The sequence below is a fragment of the Capricornis sumatraensis genome, chromosome 11, assembly GCF_032405125.1.
Source record: "Capricornis sumatraensis isolate serow.1 chromosome 11, serow.2, whole genome shotgun sequence".
Taxonomy (NCBI): domain Eukaryota; kingdom Metazoa; phylum Chordata; class Mammalia; order Artiodactyla; family Bovidae; genus Capricornis; species Capricornis sumatraensis.
Genome location: NC_091079.1, coordinates 88,382,959 through 88,399,147, shown reverse-complemented (window position 1 = coordinate 88,399,147; position 16,189 = coordinate 88,382,959). Strand labels below are relative to the sequence as shown.

Sequence of the window (16,189 nt, the reverse complement as noted above, 5' to 3'; positions counted from 1 at the left end):
TCTAGTAGAAGCTACCATTTAAAAATACTTACTACTTCATCTCCTAGAATGAAAGAAAATTTTACTGAATTTTCTTTTTTTTTTTTGTCTTCCTGAGATTCTCATTATGATGTTGAACATGAAGGGCAAGTGGTTGATTTCTTTGTAGAATGTTTGATTTAAGATCTTATTGTTTATGTAAGGATTTAATCATAATTATGTGATTTTTAAAACAAAGTTTTAAGAGTTGCTTTAAAATGGAACCAGTAACAGCTGCAGAAGTTCAGGTAACAACCTTATGGGTTTATATAGTAACAAAGCTGTTAACACTTAGTTTCTTTCTTTTTTTTCCGTAGAGGTTTTGCTACTTGTTGATGAGTGCTTCAACTTACACCTTTATGATGGTGTGGGAGTACAGCCACTATCTCTTGTTTCTTCAAGCAATCTCTCTCTTCTTGCTAGATAGTTTTTCACTGGAGCAGAGTGACAAGGTATTAATGGCATTTCAAAATTATGATTTTAAATCTGCAGAATTTTAAATCTAGTGTTCATAGGGTTGTATAAAAACCATTGAGCTTTTAAACTTACTTTGAAATGCTTTAATAGGCTCTGATTTATACTTCTACTCAAAAGGTTGTTAAACTCCTTCTTCCCTAGTCCTTTGAAATTCCCTTAAGCATGGGCTGTTATCCAAAGTCACCCCTGTGCTTCCTCTCTATTTCTAGCCATTTCTCCATCTTCCTTGTTGCTTACACAAAAAAGTGAAATATAGGACATGTTCAGAAGAGTCTGTGTATGCTGTATATATCCCATGGGCTGAGTATCCAGGCCACGGGGTCACAAAGAGTTGGACATGACTGAGCAACTGAGCACACATATAGTATATAGAAAAAAATATGAGTAATTGAGCAGCCAGGCCAAGAATTGGAGCATTTCAGTACCCTGGAAACCCCTTTTCCCCAGTTGTATCCTACTCCCTCTCTGACAGAGGCTAACTGTCCTGAATTTCGTTAATCCTTTCCTTCTTTTTCTTTATTTTTTTTTACCACCTATCTATGTATTCCTAAAAATACATTGTTAAATGATAATGTATCATTTACTTTTGCCTGATTTGCTTTTGAGATTCATCCATGGTGATATACAGAGCTATATTTCATTCATTTTTATTTATTAATGTATTCTGCTGCTAAATAACATTTCACCTTTTTTCCAGTTTATTGTTCATATGACCAGTGTTGCTGTAAGCATTCATATACATTATCACCTGGCTCAGAAGATTTTTCTAGAAGATATACCTCATAGTGGAATTAGAAGTCAAAGGATAAGTGCATATTCAATCTAACTAGAGATACCAAGGCTTTCCCCAGAATAGTTATATTGATTTATACTCCTGTCAGAAGTAGTTTCCTATAGACATTCAGTTCCTTTGTTTATCTTTTAATTTTTTTGCTTTGTTATCTTTCTTTTCCTTACTTATAAACATTTATTGAGTATTTAATATATTGGCTTATCTAGAAATTTGGGAATCTTCATGCTCATCCTTTTTCTTCTGCTTGGTCCAGAATCCTTGTGATTAGGTTATTTAAATAATCATTAACCGAGTATAAGGTGGTTAACTTGTTAAGTGAAAGGGTGATAAGTACCTAAAAGTATTACAGAGGTAAAGCTTCAGGAAGTAGCTACCACCCTAGAAGCTGTGGAAGAACTAGGAATTATTAAAACTTAGAAGTTTGGAGGAAGGACCCCCATGGAGCTGAAACAGACCTCTGATAAAGAGCCACTACTCCACTTTGCTGGTATCTCTGTACTGGAAAGAAGGGCTGTCTGGAAATGGGACCCAGATTTCTGAGAATGGTAGTCTGGCTAGCTGATCCCATGGTCTCTGAGGTAAGAACATATAAAGCTGATTCTTAAAGCTTAAGAAAACTGCAGCTGCATCGAACTGCTGTTACAGGAACGAATTACTCTGTTGGAGTGAAGAAGCCTCGCTAAGGTGATCCATCCAGGAACTGCAGGCCACAGGAAGGAATACATCCCTGCTCTGTCCTCCAGCCTTACCTCTCAGGAAAACAGATGGGCAGAGCTTAATAGGGAGCCAAATGGAAAAGCAGAAATACAGATTATAAGATTGGCCCCAGCATTATGAATCTGGGATAGAGGCATAGGTTTGGACTAAGAGAATCTGCAGCCAAAATGAAAAAATAGGATATTATTAGCACCCAGAAGATCAGTAGAGCCCTCTCCTTGTGATTGTGTCAGTCTCCCAACAGTGAGGTATCTTTTTAAAAAATGGCTCTGGCCTTTTAGGGATGTTTTTTTCTGTGTGTGTGTGTGTGTGTGTGTGTGTTTTTAACATCACTCTGCCTTTTGATTCCTTCCCCTCCCCCCAACTAATGTCTATATTTTGTCTTAGTTCTCCCCTTTCTACTCAATAAAAGGCATCTATTTTATGGTAGATTAAGTTATTCTATTGAAGTTTAGAAAACTAGTAAGATAATAACTTTCTAGAAGAACTAGGAAATTTATTTAATTTATTAGGAAATTAAATTTAACTTTCTTATTGTCACTGTTAAATGGACCAAGTGCAAAAATACTTTTCTCTGGTGCTGTATTTCATGGCAATATATTTTCCTTGGGTAGGTTTTGGGAACTACTGCTAAAGATTATGATTTTTTACTTGCATAGCTTGATGTTGCTCAGGTAGACGAGACAAACCAAGTGAAATGAAGTCAGAGCCTGGGATTAAAGAAGGTTCTTCTAGTCTGATTTAGACATCCATGATTTCAAAGCTTTTTACTTTGTTTCTGGAGAGTTCTTTCTAAAAAGAAAGAACTATATTCCATGACATTAAAAGTACAAATTGAAAGGTTGTACAACACTGTCCAAAATTATAGTAGAGCATTTACTTTATAATTGTAGTCAAATTTTATCTAATGGAAAAATGTACAGTAAAATTCATTTTATTCTCATTTTTGTCCCAACAGATTCATGAAGTTTATAAAATCTATATATTTTCTCTCTTTCTGGGATATTTACTGCAGTTTGAGAATTCAGCTTTATTGGTGTCTCCTTTATTAAGTTTAGTAGTAGCCTTAATGCTTGCTAAGTGCCTTCAGGTAAGTAGAATTGACTATCATTCTTGGGGTGAATTTTTAAATTGTTAATTTTTTAAAAATCTCATTTATTTGTTCATATGGTTCCTCCTCCCCATAGTTGAATGTGAAGAAAGGAACTTTTGTGGCTAAAATAATGAAAGTGATTAATTTTTACTTGGTGTGTACTCTGACAGTGACATTGAATATTATAATAAAGGTAAGTAACTCTGTGTTGGAGATTCATGTAGTAGAGCAGTTGGAATAATTTAATGAGAATAATGGGATAATAATAGAGTTTATACAGTAATATTTTTAGTGGAACAGTAATCATACCTAGTATATTAGGTGGGACAATAGGATTCTGAGTTTTTTCTAGATATACTTTTAAAAATTCTATTTTATTTTTCATTTAATTTAAAATGTCATCATTATCCCAGTTAGCATTAAGTAATATGTAGAATAAATTCAGATGAGTAAAAGACATTCAAAAGAGTGGGTAAGTTGTTTATACTAGGTGGAAAAAGGTTAAAATTTTCTTACTACCCCATTATACTTCTATGCTTAACTATAAGGTAATGTGATTGACTTACGCCAATAAATCTCCTTGCTTCATAGTTATACCATGCATTTTTACTTCACATTTTTTGTTTCATAATCTTGCTGTGTTTTCTAGTTCTAGTATTGGACAAAAGCATATTGCTATAAGCATAACTGATAGTTCTACAGCTAATAGTTCTAACTAGTGTTTTTATCCTCCAGATGTTTGTCCCACACAAAGAAAATGGACATATGCTGAAGTTCCTTGAAGTAAAATTTGGACTAAATATGACTAAGTAAGTTTTAGATTATGTAAGTTTACCTAACTGTATACCACTTAGAAGATAAGGAGCAAAAATAATCAAAGGAGGTAGTATGCACCTAATTACATACCACTCAGAAAATAATCTGGGATATTATAATATCTAGAAGAAATATGACATTAATACTTTTCTTATTTTAAAAAATATCTCATTTAGGTCTTTAAAAATTAGATATACTTAAACCTCAGTAGCATCACAGTAACTACTTTCTCCCTTAATGAGGAATGATGATACAATCTAAGGTCAGGATAAATTAAAGATTTAAAATGAATAAAGAACCAAGGAAATTTTAACCTCTAACCAGCAAAATGCTAATATTTAAAAGAACATGGGGATTTCCTTAGTGGCACAGTGGATAGGAATTTGCCTGCACACTGCAGCAGAGTAGCCCCTGCTCACGACAACTAGAGAAAGCCCACACAAAGCAACAAAGACCCAGTGCAGCCAAAGAAAAGAGTATGAAGTGAACTATAATTCAATTAAAAAAAGGTTCATGGTATATTACAAATCTGTGCTTTAATAAAAATGGGGTATGGGCATAAAAATGAGGTGGTCAGTAAGATATTTATTTCTTAGCAAAGAATCTCACCTTTGGTCGTAATAGTGGATTGGGCCAGAAGCTGACTTTTTAAATTCAAAAACAGTATACTTTTGTTTGTTGGTTAAGTACATTTTTAAAATCTAAAATGAAATAAATGATTTTAGATACCGATAGAATCCATTTGCATAGCAGAAAACATATATTTACCTATGAAAGTGTTAGTTGCTCAGTCGTGCCTAACTCTTTGTAACCCATGGACTGCAGCCCACCAGGCTCTTCTGTCCATGGGATTTTCCAGGCAAGGATACAGGAATGGTTTGCCATTTCCTTCTCCAGGAATCTTCCTGACCCAGGGATCAAACCTGGGTTTCCTGCACTGCAGGCAGGTTCTTTACCAACTGAGCTACCAGGGAAGCCCTTAATGCCAGGTTCATTCTAGAGTTTTCCAAGGTTACAGAGAAAGTCAGTGAAAAGGCCAGTCGATTATGGAGGTCTACAACCAACTTTTACTAGTTGCCTGCTGAATTTCAGACCTACAAATACACCTTATAAAGATATGGTCCCTAGTTTTATGAATCACACAGCCTCTTAAAGGATTCTTTTGTCTTAGTAGATATGATTTACATTTCAGAAGACTTCTGTGGTGTTTAATCCATGTTAAACAGTTGGTTAACTAATACATCACAACATGAAACTTCATGCACAGTATCTAAAATTCCACATAATGTAGTGAAATGTATAGGTGAATATTCTCCAGGGGATCTTTTCAATCCCTGAATCAGGAAGACTTCTCTAGTTCATAAGTAGACCCTAGAACCTTATCATCATTTGCTGTGATTACATGGGATTTTAGATAACATGCATAAAATTTCATGTAGTGATGTTCCAGTTAACCAAGCATTTTACATGGCTTAAACACTAGAGAAGTCTTCTGAAGCATGAATCATACCTATCTACTAAGATAAAAGAATCCTTTAAGAGGCTGTGTGCTTCCTAAAGTGAGGGACCATGTCTTTTTAAGGTGTATTTGTAGGCCTGAAACTCAGCAGGCAACTAGTAAAAGTTGGTTGTAGACCTCTGTAATCGACTGACCTTTTCACTGACTTCCTCTGTCACTTTGGAGGACTCTAGAATGAACCTGGCATTAAGGGCTGCTTTTGTTCAGTGTTTCTTAGTTGATCTTGTACAGTGCTCCTTTGTTCTGCATGTCAGGTACTAGATTTGCTTCACAAGGTAATATACTTGGTATTTTAATATTAAAAATTAGTCCTTGTCTTTAAGGATATTGCCAGCTCATTAGGTAGTTTTTATACAATTAATGGCATATAGGTGATACAAATTGTTAAGTGCCTTATATTCAGATATACCAGTTGGATATCAGAGTTTGTAATGTTCATCAGAATTTCAGGAAATTCTGTTGAGAGAAACTTTTAAGAATCACTAAAGAAGTGTTAATAAATATTTATTTAATGTGCAAGATACTGGGCCAGGTACTCTTTGGGTTACAAAAATGTCTACAGTCTGACACACGCGTTCTAAGTTGCTTCAGTTGTGTCTGACTCCTTGTGACCTATGAACTGTAGCCCTCCAGGCTCCTCTGTCCATGGGATTCCCCAGGCAAGAATACTGGAGTGGGTTGCCGTTTCCTTCTCTAGGGGATCTTCCTGACCCAGGGATCGAACAGTGTCTCTTATGTCTCCTGCATTGGCAGGCGGATTCTTCATCACTAGTGCCACCTGGGAAGCCAGTCTGGCACATAGTGGATTGCATTAAGCACTATAATAAACGGATAATTAAACTGCCATGGGAATATGGGGAAGGAAAGATTGAGATTGGGATTATGGAAAGAAGATCATTAAATAGGGAATTTGAATTAGACCTTAAAGAATTAATAGGTTTAATAGGCGTATTTAAAAACAAGATGTGTTTGTCCTGGATACAAAAGATTTCGATGACAGCCTCTTTGATACAGTTTTATTGATGTTTGGCACATTGAGAAATTTGAACCTTTTAGTTTAAACCCAGTGATTTGTGAAGCATTCTTGGTCCATCTATGAGCACTCCTGAAGATCACTTTTATCACTTACCTCCTTCTCCAGGGCTGGGAATTTAAGGATTAAATGGAAGTTAAAGATGGTTTGGGAGTGAGAATGCCTATAAATCTACCTATAACTAGGAGTCTTGGTTATATTTAGCATTGGTTAAAAAAAGCAGTTTATCTGATAGAGCTATCTAATATAAAACAAGAGTGTCCAATAACAATGTAACAGTCACATACCTAATTTTCTAGTAGTCACATTAAAAAAAAAGTAAAAAGAAACAAGTTAATTAATGTATAAACAGTATAAAATTACTGAGATATATTTTGTATTTTTTAAATTCCTTTTTTCAGCTGTTCTTATCTTTGAAGTGCAGTTTATATTTTGTGCCTAAAGAATATTTCCACTTGCACTTGCCACATTGCATGTGCTGATAGCTACATGTAACTAGTGACTATCATTTTGGACTGTGCTGGTTGAGGCTAGACAGCTGAATTTTTTGTTTTCTTCCAGGTAAAAATAGAAAGTAAAACTACCTTAAAACTATATTGAGTCCTATATATATTGGACTGTATATATATATATATATATATATATATATATATATATATATGTAGTCACATTGGAAAAGGAAATGGTAACCCACTCCAGTGTTCTTGCCTGGAGAGTCCCATGGACGGAGAAGCCTGGTAGGCTACAGTCCACGGGGTTTCAAAGAGTCAGACACGACTGAGTGACTTCACTTCCCTTATTGTCACATTGCTGTTTCATAAAAAAAGTAGCAAGTTTAAATTTATTAGGGCAGTTTGTTGAGGAGGGTTACTACTGCTATTATTTTCATTTTGTAAAGGGTATGACCTTGGTATTTTAAGTTAGTAGACTAAAGAAATGGGTTTTGTCTTAGTTTTTGTTGAGATAAAAAATAACTTTTATGTTCAGTATTTTAAAACATCTGTAATTTTAATATCATGCTTTTTGTTTTCTGTAGGAATTTTACAATGAATTGGCTCCTATGTCAAGAATCCCTTCAGGCACCGTCTCAAGATTTTTTTTTGCGATTGACACAGTCTTCTTTACTACCTTTCTATATTTTAGTGTTAATTATTTGTTTTCTTTCTATGATTCAAGTTATTTTTAGGAGAATTAAGTAAGTACCTAAGAAAACCAATCATATTACTAATTAATAAATTATGAAATACATAAAACATTTAATATCTTTGTATTTGTTTTATAGCTTCTAATTTAATTCTTTTTTTATCACTATGTAAAATATCATTATAAGTTGACCAGATAAAATTCAGATTTAAGCATATATATCTGAATATGTAATGTCCATTTTTAATGCAGGAATAATATTAAATAATCAGTTAAACTTTTAAAGACTCATTCACTGATTTACTCAGGATTTTTAGTTATTGTAAGAATAATCTCTTCTATTTAAATGAAACTAGTAGTAAAAGTGATTTTAAATTAAAAAGTTTGACTATTTAAAAGTATTTTTATAATGTTTGAAAGGAGGTTGTATATAGTATCTTAATTTTGAGAACTTACTCTAATTATGATTTAACTATATTGATTTAGCAACCACTAGTTCAGTGATAATGGACAAGGAACCTAAGTATCTAAGTCTCTTTTTTATTACAGTTCTTAAACTTTCACTGTTCATCTTCATTGAGTCAGTTGTCTTCCACATTCGAAAAGCCTCTTTCAAAGACTTGGAGATACATAAGTTAGGTGTTTGACCAGCAGAAAGTACTTTCAAATTTTAAAAACTACCTATGTATTTTTTATGAGGATACTAAATATCTTTGATGTACTGAGAAACACATTTCTTTCGGTAGTGATAAGTCCCTGAAAGAAACTGTCACGCTTGAAGATGGACGAATTGGAGAAAGGCCAGAAATAATTTATCATGTGATTCACACTATTTTGCTGGGTTCTCTTGCAATGGTTATAGAAGGGTAAGTGTATATTTGATCCATTTGTTTTAACAAAGAATTGTCCTTTATAATGGTAGTTAGTGTGTACTTTCCAGAATACATTTATAAAACACTACAAAAACTCAAAAAACCTTAATATAACTGGGGTTTAGCGAGGTATTTATAATATAGTGAACCAGTATTTACTTATGAATTTATTTGTTCAAAAACTATTGAATGTCTTCAAAGGATCCAGCATTGTGCTCACTGCTAGGGGTATACTGGTGAACAAAAGTGTGCAGCAAAAGTCTCTAACCTTATGTGATTTATGGCCTAGTAAAGGTGACAGACACTAACCACATAAAAATAAAATTACAACTTTCCTAAGTGAAGGAGAGGTAAATGGTGTTTTGAGAGTGAGGGTTCAATAAATGATACCCTTTTCTTTGAAGTTTGACTTACGTGAGAAATAAGACATAAGAGTATAAAAGGGTTCTGAGCACCTGGTTTCAATATAGGTAGGAGGTTTCTTTATACCAACAGACAATTCTCTGGACACCAGCTGGGTATCCTACAGTTCAACTCAGTTTTGACACTTGTCTGCCAGGACCATCAGAATCCACAGGTGTAGGGTTCAGTCCTGCAAGACTCCCTTGCTACCTCTTCAGACACCAATTAGAAGTCCAGGTTACTACCTGTTTCTGATGAACTGACCAGAGTGTCCCAAACTCTGGCTGGAACACTAGTCACTTCAAGAAGTAGCAGGAGGAAAACTGAAAAGGTGTGGCATGGCCATATCTTAGAGGGCCTTGAAATCCATTTAGATGAGTTTCCATTTATTTCTCTTGGTACTTCTCTTGGGAGACTAAAGATTTTTAAACAGAACATGTCTTCTCATGGTTATGTTTGAAAAGGATTCATCATCTGGCATCTCTTTGAATTGGAAGAGAATTTAAAGGTTGAAATGTTAATTAGCTGGCTAGGTGAAATAAATGGTAAGGAAGGATTGGATACTAAGAAGTCAGTGGATTGGCATAATGGTACAGTGTCTCCAGTAGAGTTTGTGTTCCAAGGGATGTCATATACATGTAATGCAGGGTGAATCAATGTCTCTCTGAGTTACAAATTAGACTTTAGTGTTGATTCCAGCTGACTGGAACAACTGGTTTGGTATTCTGAAATGGGGTTGTTAGGAGGAGATATTAGTTAACTGGGGAAGCTAATGCTATTCCTCTGTTAACAAAATGTAATCTGTATGCATCCACTACTTTTCTCAGAGCCTGATTCAGTATTCATGTTTTTAAACCTTAAATACAATACAGTCTCAAATCGATCATTTTGCTTTCACATAACCCTAGACCTTATAAAAACATTTTTTAATACTTATTTTCTAATGGTTTCCCATGTGTTCAGGTGCCACATTAGCTGCTTCCTAGGTGGCTCAGTGGTAAAGAACTCACCTGCCAGTGCAGGAGATGGAAGACATGTGAGTTTGATCCCTGGGTCAGGAAGGCCTCCTGGAGTAGGAAATGGCAACCTACTCCAGTATTCTTGCTTGGAAAATTCCATGGACAGAGGAGCCTGGCAGGCTCCAATCCATGGGGTCACAGAGTCAGACACGACTGAGCATGCATGCAAGAAATGCCTATGTTCAGTTTTATTCCATCTTGATAAAGACCTCCTTGAAAGCTGTAGCCACGTCTTGTCTTTTTCCTCTCTAGTACTTTGTTCACCCTGAACTGCATGATCAATAACTTATTAGATGAATGAATGTTACTTTGTTTTCCCCATTTCATAGCTTTTCTATTTTCTAAAACCAAAATAGTTCACATTTATACTCTGGCCTCATATTCTTTCAGTCTTTAGAGTTTGTCATCAAAGAATATTGCTTGGAAAGGTCTTTTTGATTTCCTAGTATTAACTACAGAAGTTACCCTTTGAGATGTTGTTTTTCTTTGATAATCTGTATGGAGCAATGGTGTCCACAAATTGTTCTCAACTTTTCCTCTTCTGTCTTCAGCTTTTACCATTACCTCTTACAACTACAAGTTACAACTTACAGTAATGGTCTATCTTTTATTTACACAAGTTGATTTTTCTGTACACCTGGGATTTTAATCTTTTTAAGAGCCCCAGTTTTTCAATCCTGTTTTTAAAAAGTTAAGCTCAAAAGTAATACACTGCAGACCATGTAACAAACACAAATATAGAAATGTATGAATTAAAAAATTAAAATCCTTCCATCTCATTCCTCAAAGGCCACAACTGTCAGCAGTGTGTTTCCAGATGTTATCTTTTGACTATACTATATATAGGTACATTAGGGGAAAAAAGTCACCATAAAACTAGGGTAACAGTATACATAAAATTTTGCAGTTCACTTTTTTGTTTTTCATAAAGATTTGTTTAATCAGTACCTATTAAAGGATAGTTAGGTTTCTATTATTTTTGCAATTAAAACAACATATTTTAAACTTTATGCTAATATATATATAAACTAGATTACTAGAAATGGCATTGTCTTGGGCTACGTAAAATTTTTATAGGTTCTGCCACGTTGCCTTCTGAGAAAATGAAGCCGTTTATATTCTCTCCAAGAGTACAGTTTTACTACACCTCATCTGTATTAATGTCTAATCTTCATTTTAGTAACCTACATGTCTCTTGATTATTTAAGAAGTAACTATCTGTTGTTGAAAATTAGAGGGTAAGCTTTTTCGTTCTGCCTTAACATTGTGGTGTTTTCATGAGTGTTAGGAAACAACTCAGAACAGAGAAATCATATAATAATGATGTTCATAGAATAGCCAATATATGACTGTTTTTTGTCTTTTCCAGCTTGAAATACCTATGGACTCCTTATGTGTGCATATTAGCCGCGTTTGGTGTATGTTCTCCTGAACTTTGGATGACACTTTTCAAGTGGCTTCGATTACGAACTGTACACCCAGTATTGTTGGTGAGTCATTATTTTGTGTTAAGTTCTTGTTTCTCTTTCAAGTATATGAATGGAAATCGTGTTGAATACATTTGAAATAGCGTGAGTAGATCATATTATGTATGATTTATAGGTAGAGAAAAAGAAATTCTGTGGAAAAAATTTTTTTTGTAATTTCTGATTATAAAAGTGTAGTATGTTTCAATGCAAAATCCTTAAAAAATAGAAAGTAAAAATATTAAGTGAATCAATAATTTGAGAGGCTATCAAAAATTAATTTGTATAACATTTTTCTTGGTTTGACTTAGAACTATGGGATGTTTTCAGTGTGAATGGAACATTTACACTGTACCTGCTATGAATAATGTGCTTGAAATAAAAAGATAAATAAAACATGATTCGGGGCCTTTCCTGGTGGCTCAGTGGTTAGGACCCCAAGCTTTCACTGCCGGGGGCATGGGTTCCATTGCTGGTTGGGGAGCCAAGTGTGCATAGTATGCAGTATAGTTAAAAAAAAAAAAAAGATTAATTTCCTTAAGTGGATTACCATTTTCTGGTCATAAAAAAGAGATAATAAGAAGGGTGCTGTTGGAACAGAGAAGGCCTGCTTTAATTCAGTTTTTTAGGGATTCAAAAAGAACTTCAATTCTGAGATTTGAAAGATGAGATATTAGTCAAATAAAGGGTAAAAAAGGGAGAGTAGAGGGAAGAAACACAGGTTGCAAAGTACATGACATAGTCAAAGGGAGTAAATTCAGAAGCAAAGAAAAAGCATGAAATATTTAATTTTGTTGGCACATAAAATGTGAGGTAGGTGTGGTTAAGAAATGAGACTGGAGGAATCAAGGGGGGTTAGGTCATTGAGGCCTTTGAGTGTTCTGCCGAACTTGGTGTTATCCCATGGGCAGTCGGAACATGTTTGTCCAAAGGTGAGAGAAAGTCAACCTTACCTTTTCTCTCAGCCCACCCTTAAAGTTCTATGAAGGATAGGCTTAAGGGTGATAGACTTGAACCAGGAAGGAGGATTGAACCTCCTTTACAAAGACCCTGTTAGCTAAGTTTCATTATCTGTATTTTATAGACAAGGAAACGAAGGCTTAAAAAATGATTAAATAACTTGCTCAATATCGTATAACTTACAAGTGTAATAAGATCATGATTCACACCCACTTTGGAGTTCTTTTAGCTCCAGAGCCCATTTAATTAATAATACTGTTCTATACTGAAGTGAAAAAAATAGAAAATTTGGTGCCTCATAAAGTATGGGTAAATGTAGAATAGGGAGAAATCATAGATGTTTCCTAGGTTTGGAGTTTGCATGACTAGATTGTGGGGTCACCAATCGTCATGGGACGGTACAAAGAACCGGTTTTGGCAGAAAGCTGGTAAATTATTATCTCTACTAATAGTTTTGTTGTATTTTGCCAACCTCTTTCCAAAGGAATTTATATATTCTTAGCACAGTAGTATACTGGTATTAAAGAACCTGCCTGCCAGTGCAGGCTGGAGACACAGAAGATGCAAGTTCAATCCCTGGGTCAGGAAGATCCCCTGGAGAAGGAAATGGCAACCCACTCCAGTATTCTTGCCTGGAAAATTCCATGGACAGAGGAGCCTGGTGGGCTACAGTCCATGGGGTCACACAGAGTTGAACACAACTGAGCATGCACACATACTGGTATGTATTGACTGTCTTTACTGTGTTAATTCATTGTCTTTTTGCTGTTGTTAGCTATTCACATAGCTATTTATTTATTTACAGTTCAGTGTTTTTTGTAAGCTCTTCCTAAGTTAGATTCCTGGGAAAATTCTCAGATACTAACTTGCTGTTTGAAATGTTGTGATGAGCATTATGTTCTGCCTTAAATTTGTATAGTAGATATGTATGTCTCACTTTGCTGCCAGCTTGTTATGTTTTAAATTCATTGTTTTTCTGGTAGTCACTCAATTGTGTCTGACTCTTTGTGACCATGGACTATAGCCCCCCAGGTTTCTCTGTCCATGGAACTCTTCAGGCAGGATTGCTGGAGTGGGTTACCATTCCCTTTTCCAGGGGATCTTCCTTACCCAGGGATCGAACCCGGGTCTCCTGCACTGAAGGCAGAGGCTTTCCCGTCTGAGCCACCGTTAGTCATCACCATCTTACTCTGTGAACTAGGTTCCATGCTGACTCCAATTTCTCTGAAATTGTTATAACTGTGAGAACATTTGATTGGTCATAGAGTCATTGTCTAGTACCTCTAAAGTATATTTATCCATAACCCTTTTTGCTTTAACATTTTAGGCTCTTATTTTGAGCATGGCTGTGCCCACTATAATAGGTCTCAGCTTATGGAAAGAGGTAAGAAAGTTAGATTTTTCATAATGTTAAAATATATGTTGTTTATAAGGTAGTGATAAATTTTTATGTGTGTGTAGGATACTTATATTGGGACAGTATTTTAACAAAATAAAATGTGATATACTAAATAATACTTAATTTTCTACCAATAGGACCATGATAGAAGAGCTAAAACATTTTTAGAGTCCCATTTTCTATAGTCTAGTGGAATTTTCTATAGTCTAATATTGTTCAGTCACTCAGTCATGTCCGACTCTTTGCGACCCCAGGGATTGCAGCACGCCAGGCCTCCCCGTCCATCACCAACTCCCAGAGTTCACCCAAACTCACATCCATCGAGTCGGTGATGCCATCCAGCCATCTCATCCTCTGTTGTCCCCTTCTCCTCCTGCCCCCAGTCCCTCCCAGCATCAGTCTTTTCCAGTGAGTCAACTCTTCACATGAGGTGGCCAAAGTACTGGAGTTTCAGCTTTAGCATCATTCCTTCCAAGGAAATCCCAGGGCTGATCTCCTTCAGAATTGACTGGTTGGATCTCCTTGCAGTCCAAGGGACTCTCAAGAGTGTTCTCCAACGCCACAGTTCAAAAGCATCAATTCTTCGGTGCTCAGCTTTCTTCACAGTCCAACTCTCACATCCATACATGACCACAGGAAAAACCATAGCCTTGACTAGACGGACCTTATTTGGCAAATTAATGTCTCTGCTTTTGAATATGCTATCTAGGTTGGCCATAACTTTTCTTCCAAGGAGTAAGCGTCTTTTAATTTCACTGCAGTCACCATCCCCAGTGATTTTGGAGCCCCCAAAAATAAAGTCTGACACTGTTTCCACTGTTTCCCCATCTGTTTGCCATGAAGTAATGGGACCAGATGCCAAGATCTTCATTTTCTGAATGTTGAGCTTTAGGCCAACTTTTTCACTCTCCACTTTCACTTTCATCAAGAGGCTTTTTAGTTCCTCTTCACTTTGTGCCATAAGGGTGGTGTCATCTGCATATCTGAGGTTATTGATATTTCTCCTGGCAATCTTGATTCCAGCTTGTGCTTCTTCCAGCCCAGCATTTCTCATGATGTACTCTGCATACAAGTTAAATAAGCAGGATGACAATATACAGCCTTGACGTACCCCTTTTCCTATTTGGAACCAATCTGTTGTTCCATGTCCAGTTCTAACTGTTGCTTCCTGACTATTACAGTTGACAAAGGAAATAGCTGAATAAATAGTATTTACTAGTAAAGAGTAAAAAGCATTTTGGCAATCCCAAAATTTAAATATTCACAAAGTAATATAAATTCTTTACCTTATCATATTGTAACATGAAATTAATTGCCAGTAAACCTGTGAATTATTTGACTTAACCTGAAATTTATTTGTTTACTTATTTTTTCAGTGTGTATGTGCATGAAATATACAACTGATGATTAATTGGTGATGCTAAAATTATGTATTGATTATAGGTAGTAAATTAACCAAACAGTAGATTATTTGGACTGAGAAGAATGAACAAGAAACTAAAAGAAAGTAAAGTGATCTGTGCCATTTTTTCTGTGAGAAGAGTGTTATAATATTGTTTGTCACAAGTAGGCCTGTTAGTCTTTGGAAGTACTTTGAATCAGCTTTAAACTTTCTAAATACTTACACACAGGTTTCGGGGATTTTGTTTTGTATTTTAGTTTTTTCCAAGATTAATGACAGAACTAATGGAACTACAAGAATTTTATGACCCAGATACGGTGGAACTTATGACCTGGATAAAGTAAGAACTGAATTGCCTGAGACTATTGTTAAGCTATTAATTAATCATTGCATGCTATTTAATGGAGTCAGGGGGAATAATAAGGTAATCCTTTTCCCAAAACTCAGGAATTTTACCCTGTATTTTTAGGGACAGTTTTTTAATTAGACATATAATTCTAATTTTCTAATTGAACTTGTTTCCATCAAAAGTATAGTATTGATAAGTTGAAATATGAAACTCTAGCTATTAAGCATCTAGAAATGTGGAATAAAAAGGAACCAATGTCCTTTTATTTAGATAGTCAAGAGATGCTTCTTTTAACCAGAATTGGAGGTGAATGAACAGTGGGTTTCTAGTCTTGATAACCAAGGTTAACAAGATTTTTAATTTTGATACTCACACAGATTTTAATGTGACAGGAGATGTGCTCTTGGATCTATGCAAGTGGGGAATTGTAATTGAAACACCCCGTTCCCTCCCCTAACATATTAATACATATAGAACTAAGGGACCCTCAAAGGGCCATACTGTCAGTGAAAGGATGAACTCAAAATATCCAGCAAGTGGTAGAAAAAGATGATGAGAAAGCATGTCTTCCTTGGCCTCAACTCTTGGTCAAAAATAAAGTGTTTCCTCTGAATTTGTAGCAGTCCATCTGAATTCACATGTCTATAGCTTGAAATTACATTTTTTTAATCCAGGGACCCCTGTATCAAGAAATTAGCATAAAAAGTATTT

At 35.3% G+C, this 16,189-nt stretch overlaps 1 protein-coding gene across 1 annotated transcript in view; it reads left to right on the top strand.

Moving 5' to 3' along the window:
- DPY19L4 (dpy-19 like 4) overlaps window positions 1–16,189 on the top strand; it is a 55,813-nt gene that overhangs the window by 29,746 nt on the left and 9,878 nt on the right. The window contains exons 8-16 of the mRNA XM_068983910.1: window positions 336–470; window positions 2,964–3,095; window positions 3,193–3,291; window positions 3,834–3,907; window positions 7,503–7,661; window positions 8,356–8,475; window positions 11,272–11,392; window positions 13,656–13,712; window positions 15,387–15,469. Of these exons, the coding sequence (XP_068840011.1) occupies window positions 336–470; window positions 2,964–3,095; window positions 3,193–3,291; window positions 3,834–3,907; window positions 7,503–7,661; window positions 8,356–8,475; window positions 11,272–11,392; window positions 13,656–13,712; window positions 15,387–15,469 (980 nt within the window). The remainder of the gene's footprint in view (window positions 1–335; window positions 471–2,963; window positions 3,096–3,192; window positions 3,292–3,833; window positions 3,908–7,502; window positions 7,662–8,355; window positions 8,476–11,271; window positions 11,393–13,655; window positions 13,713–15,386; window positions 15,470–16,189) is intronic.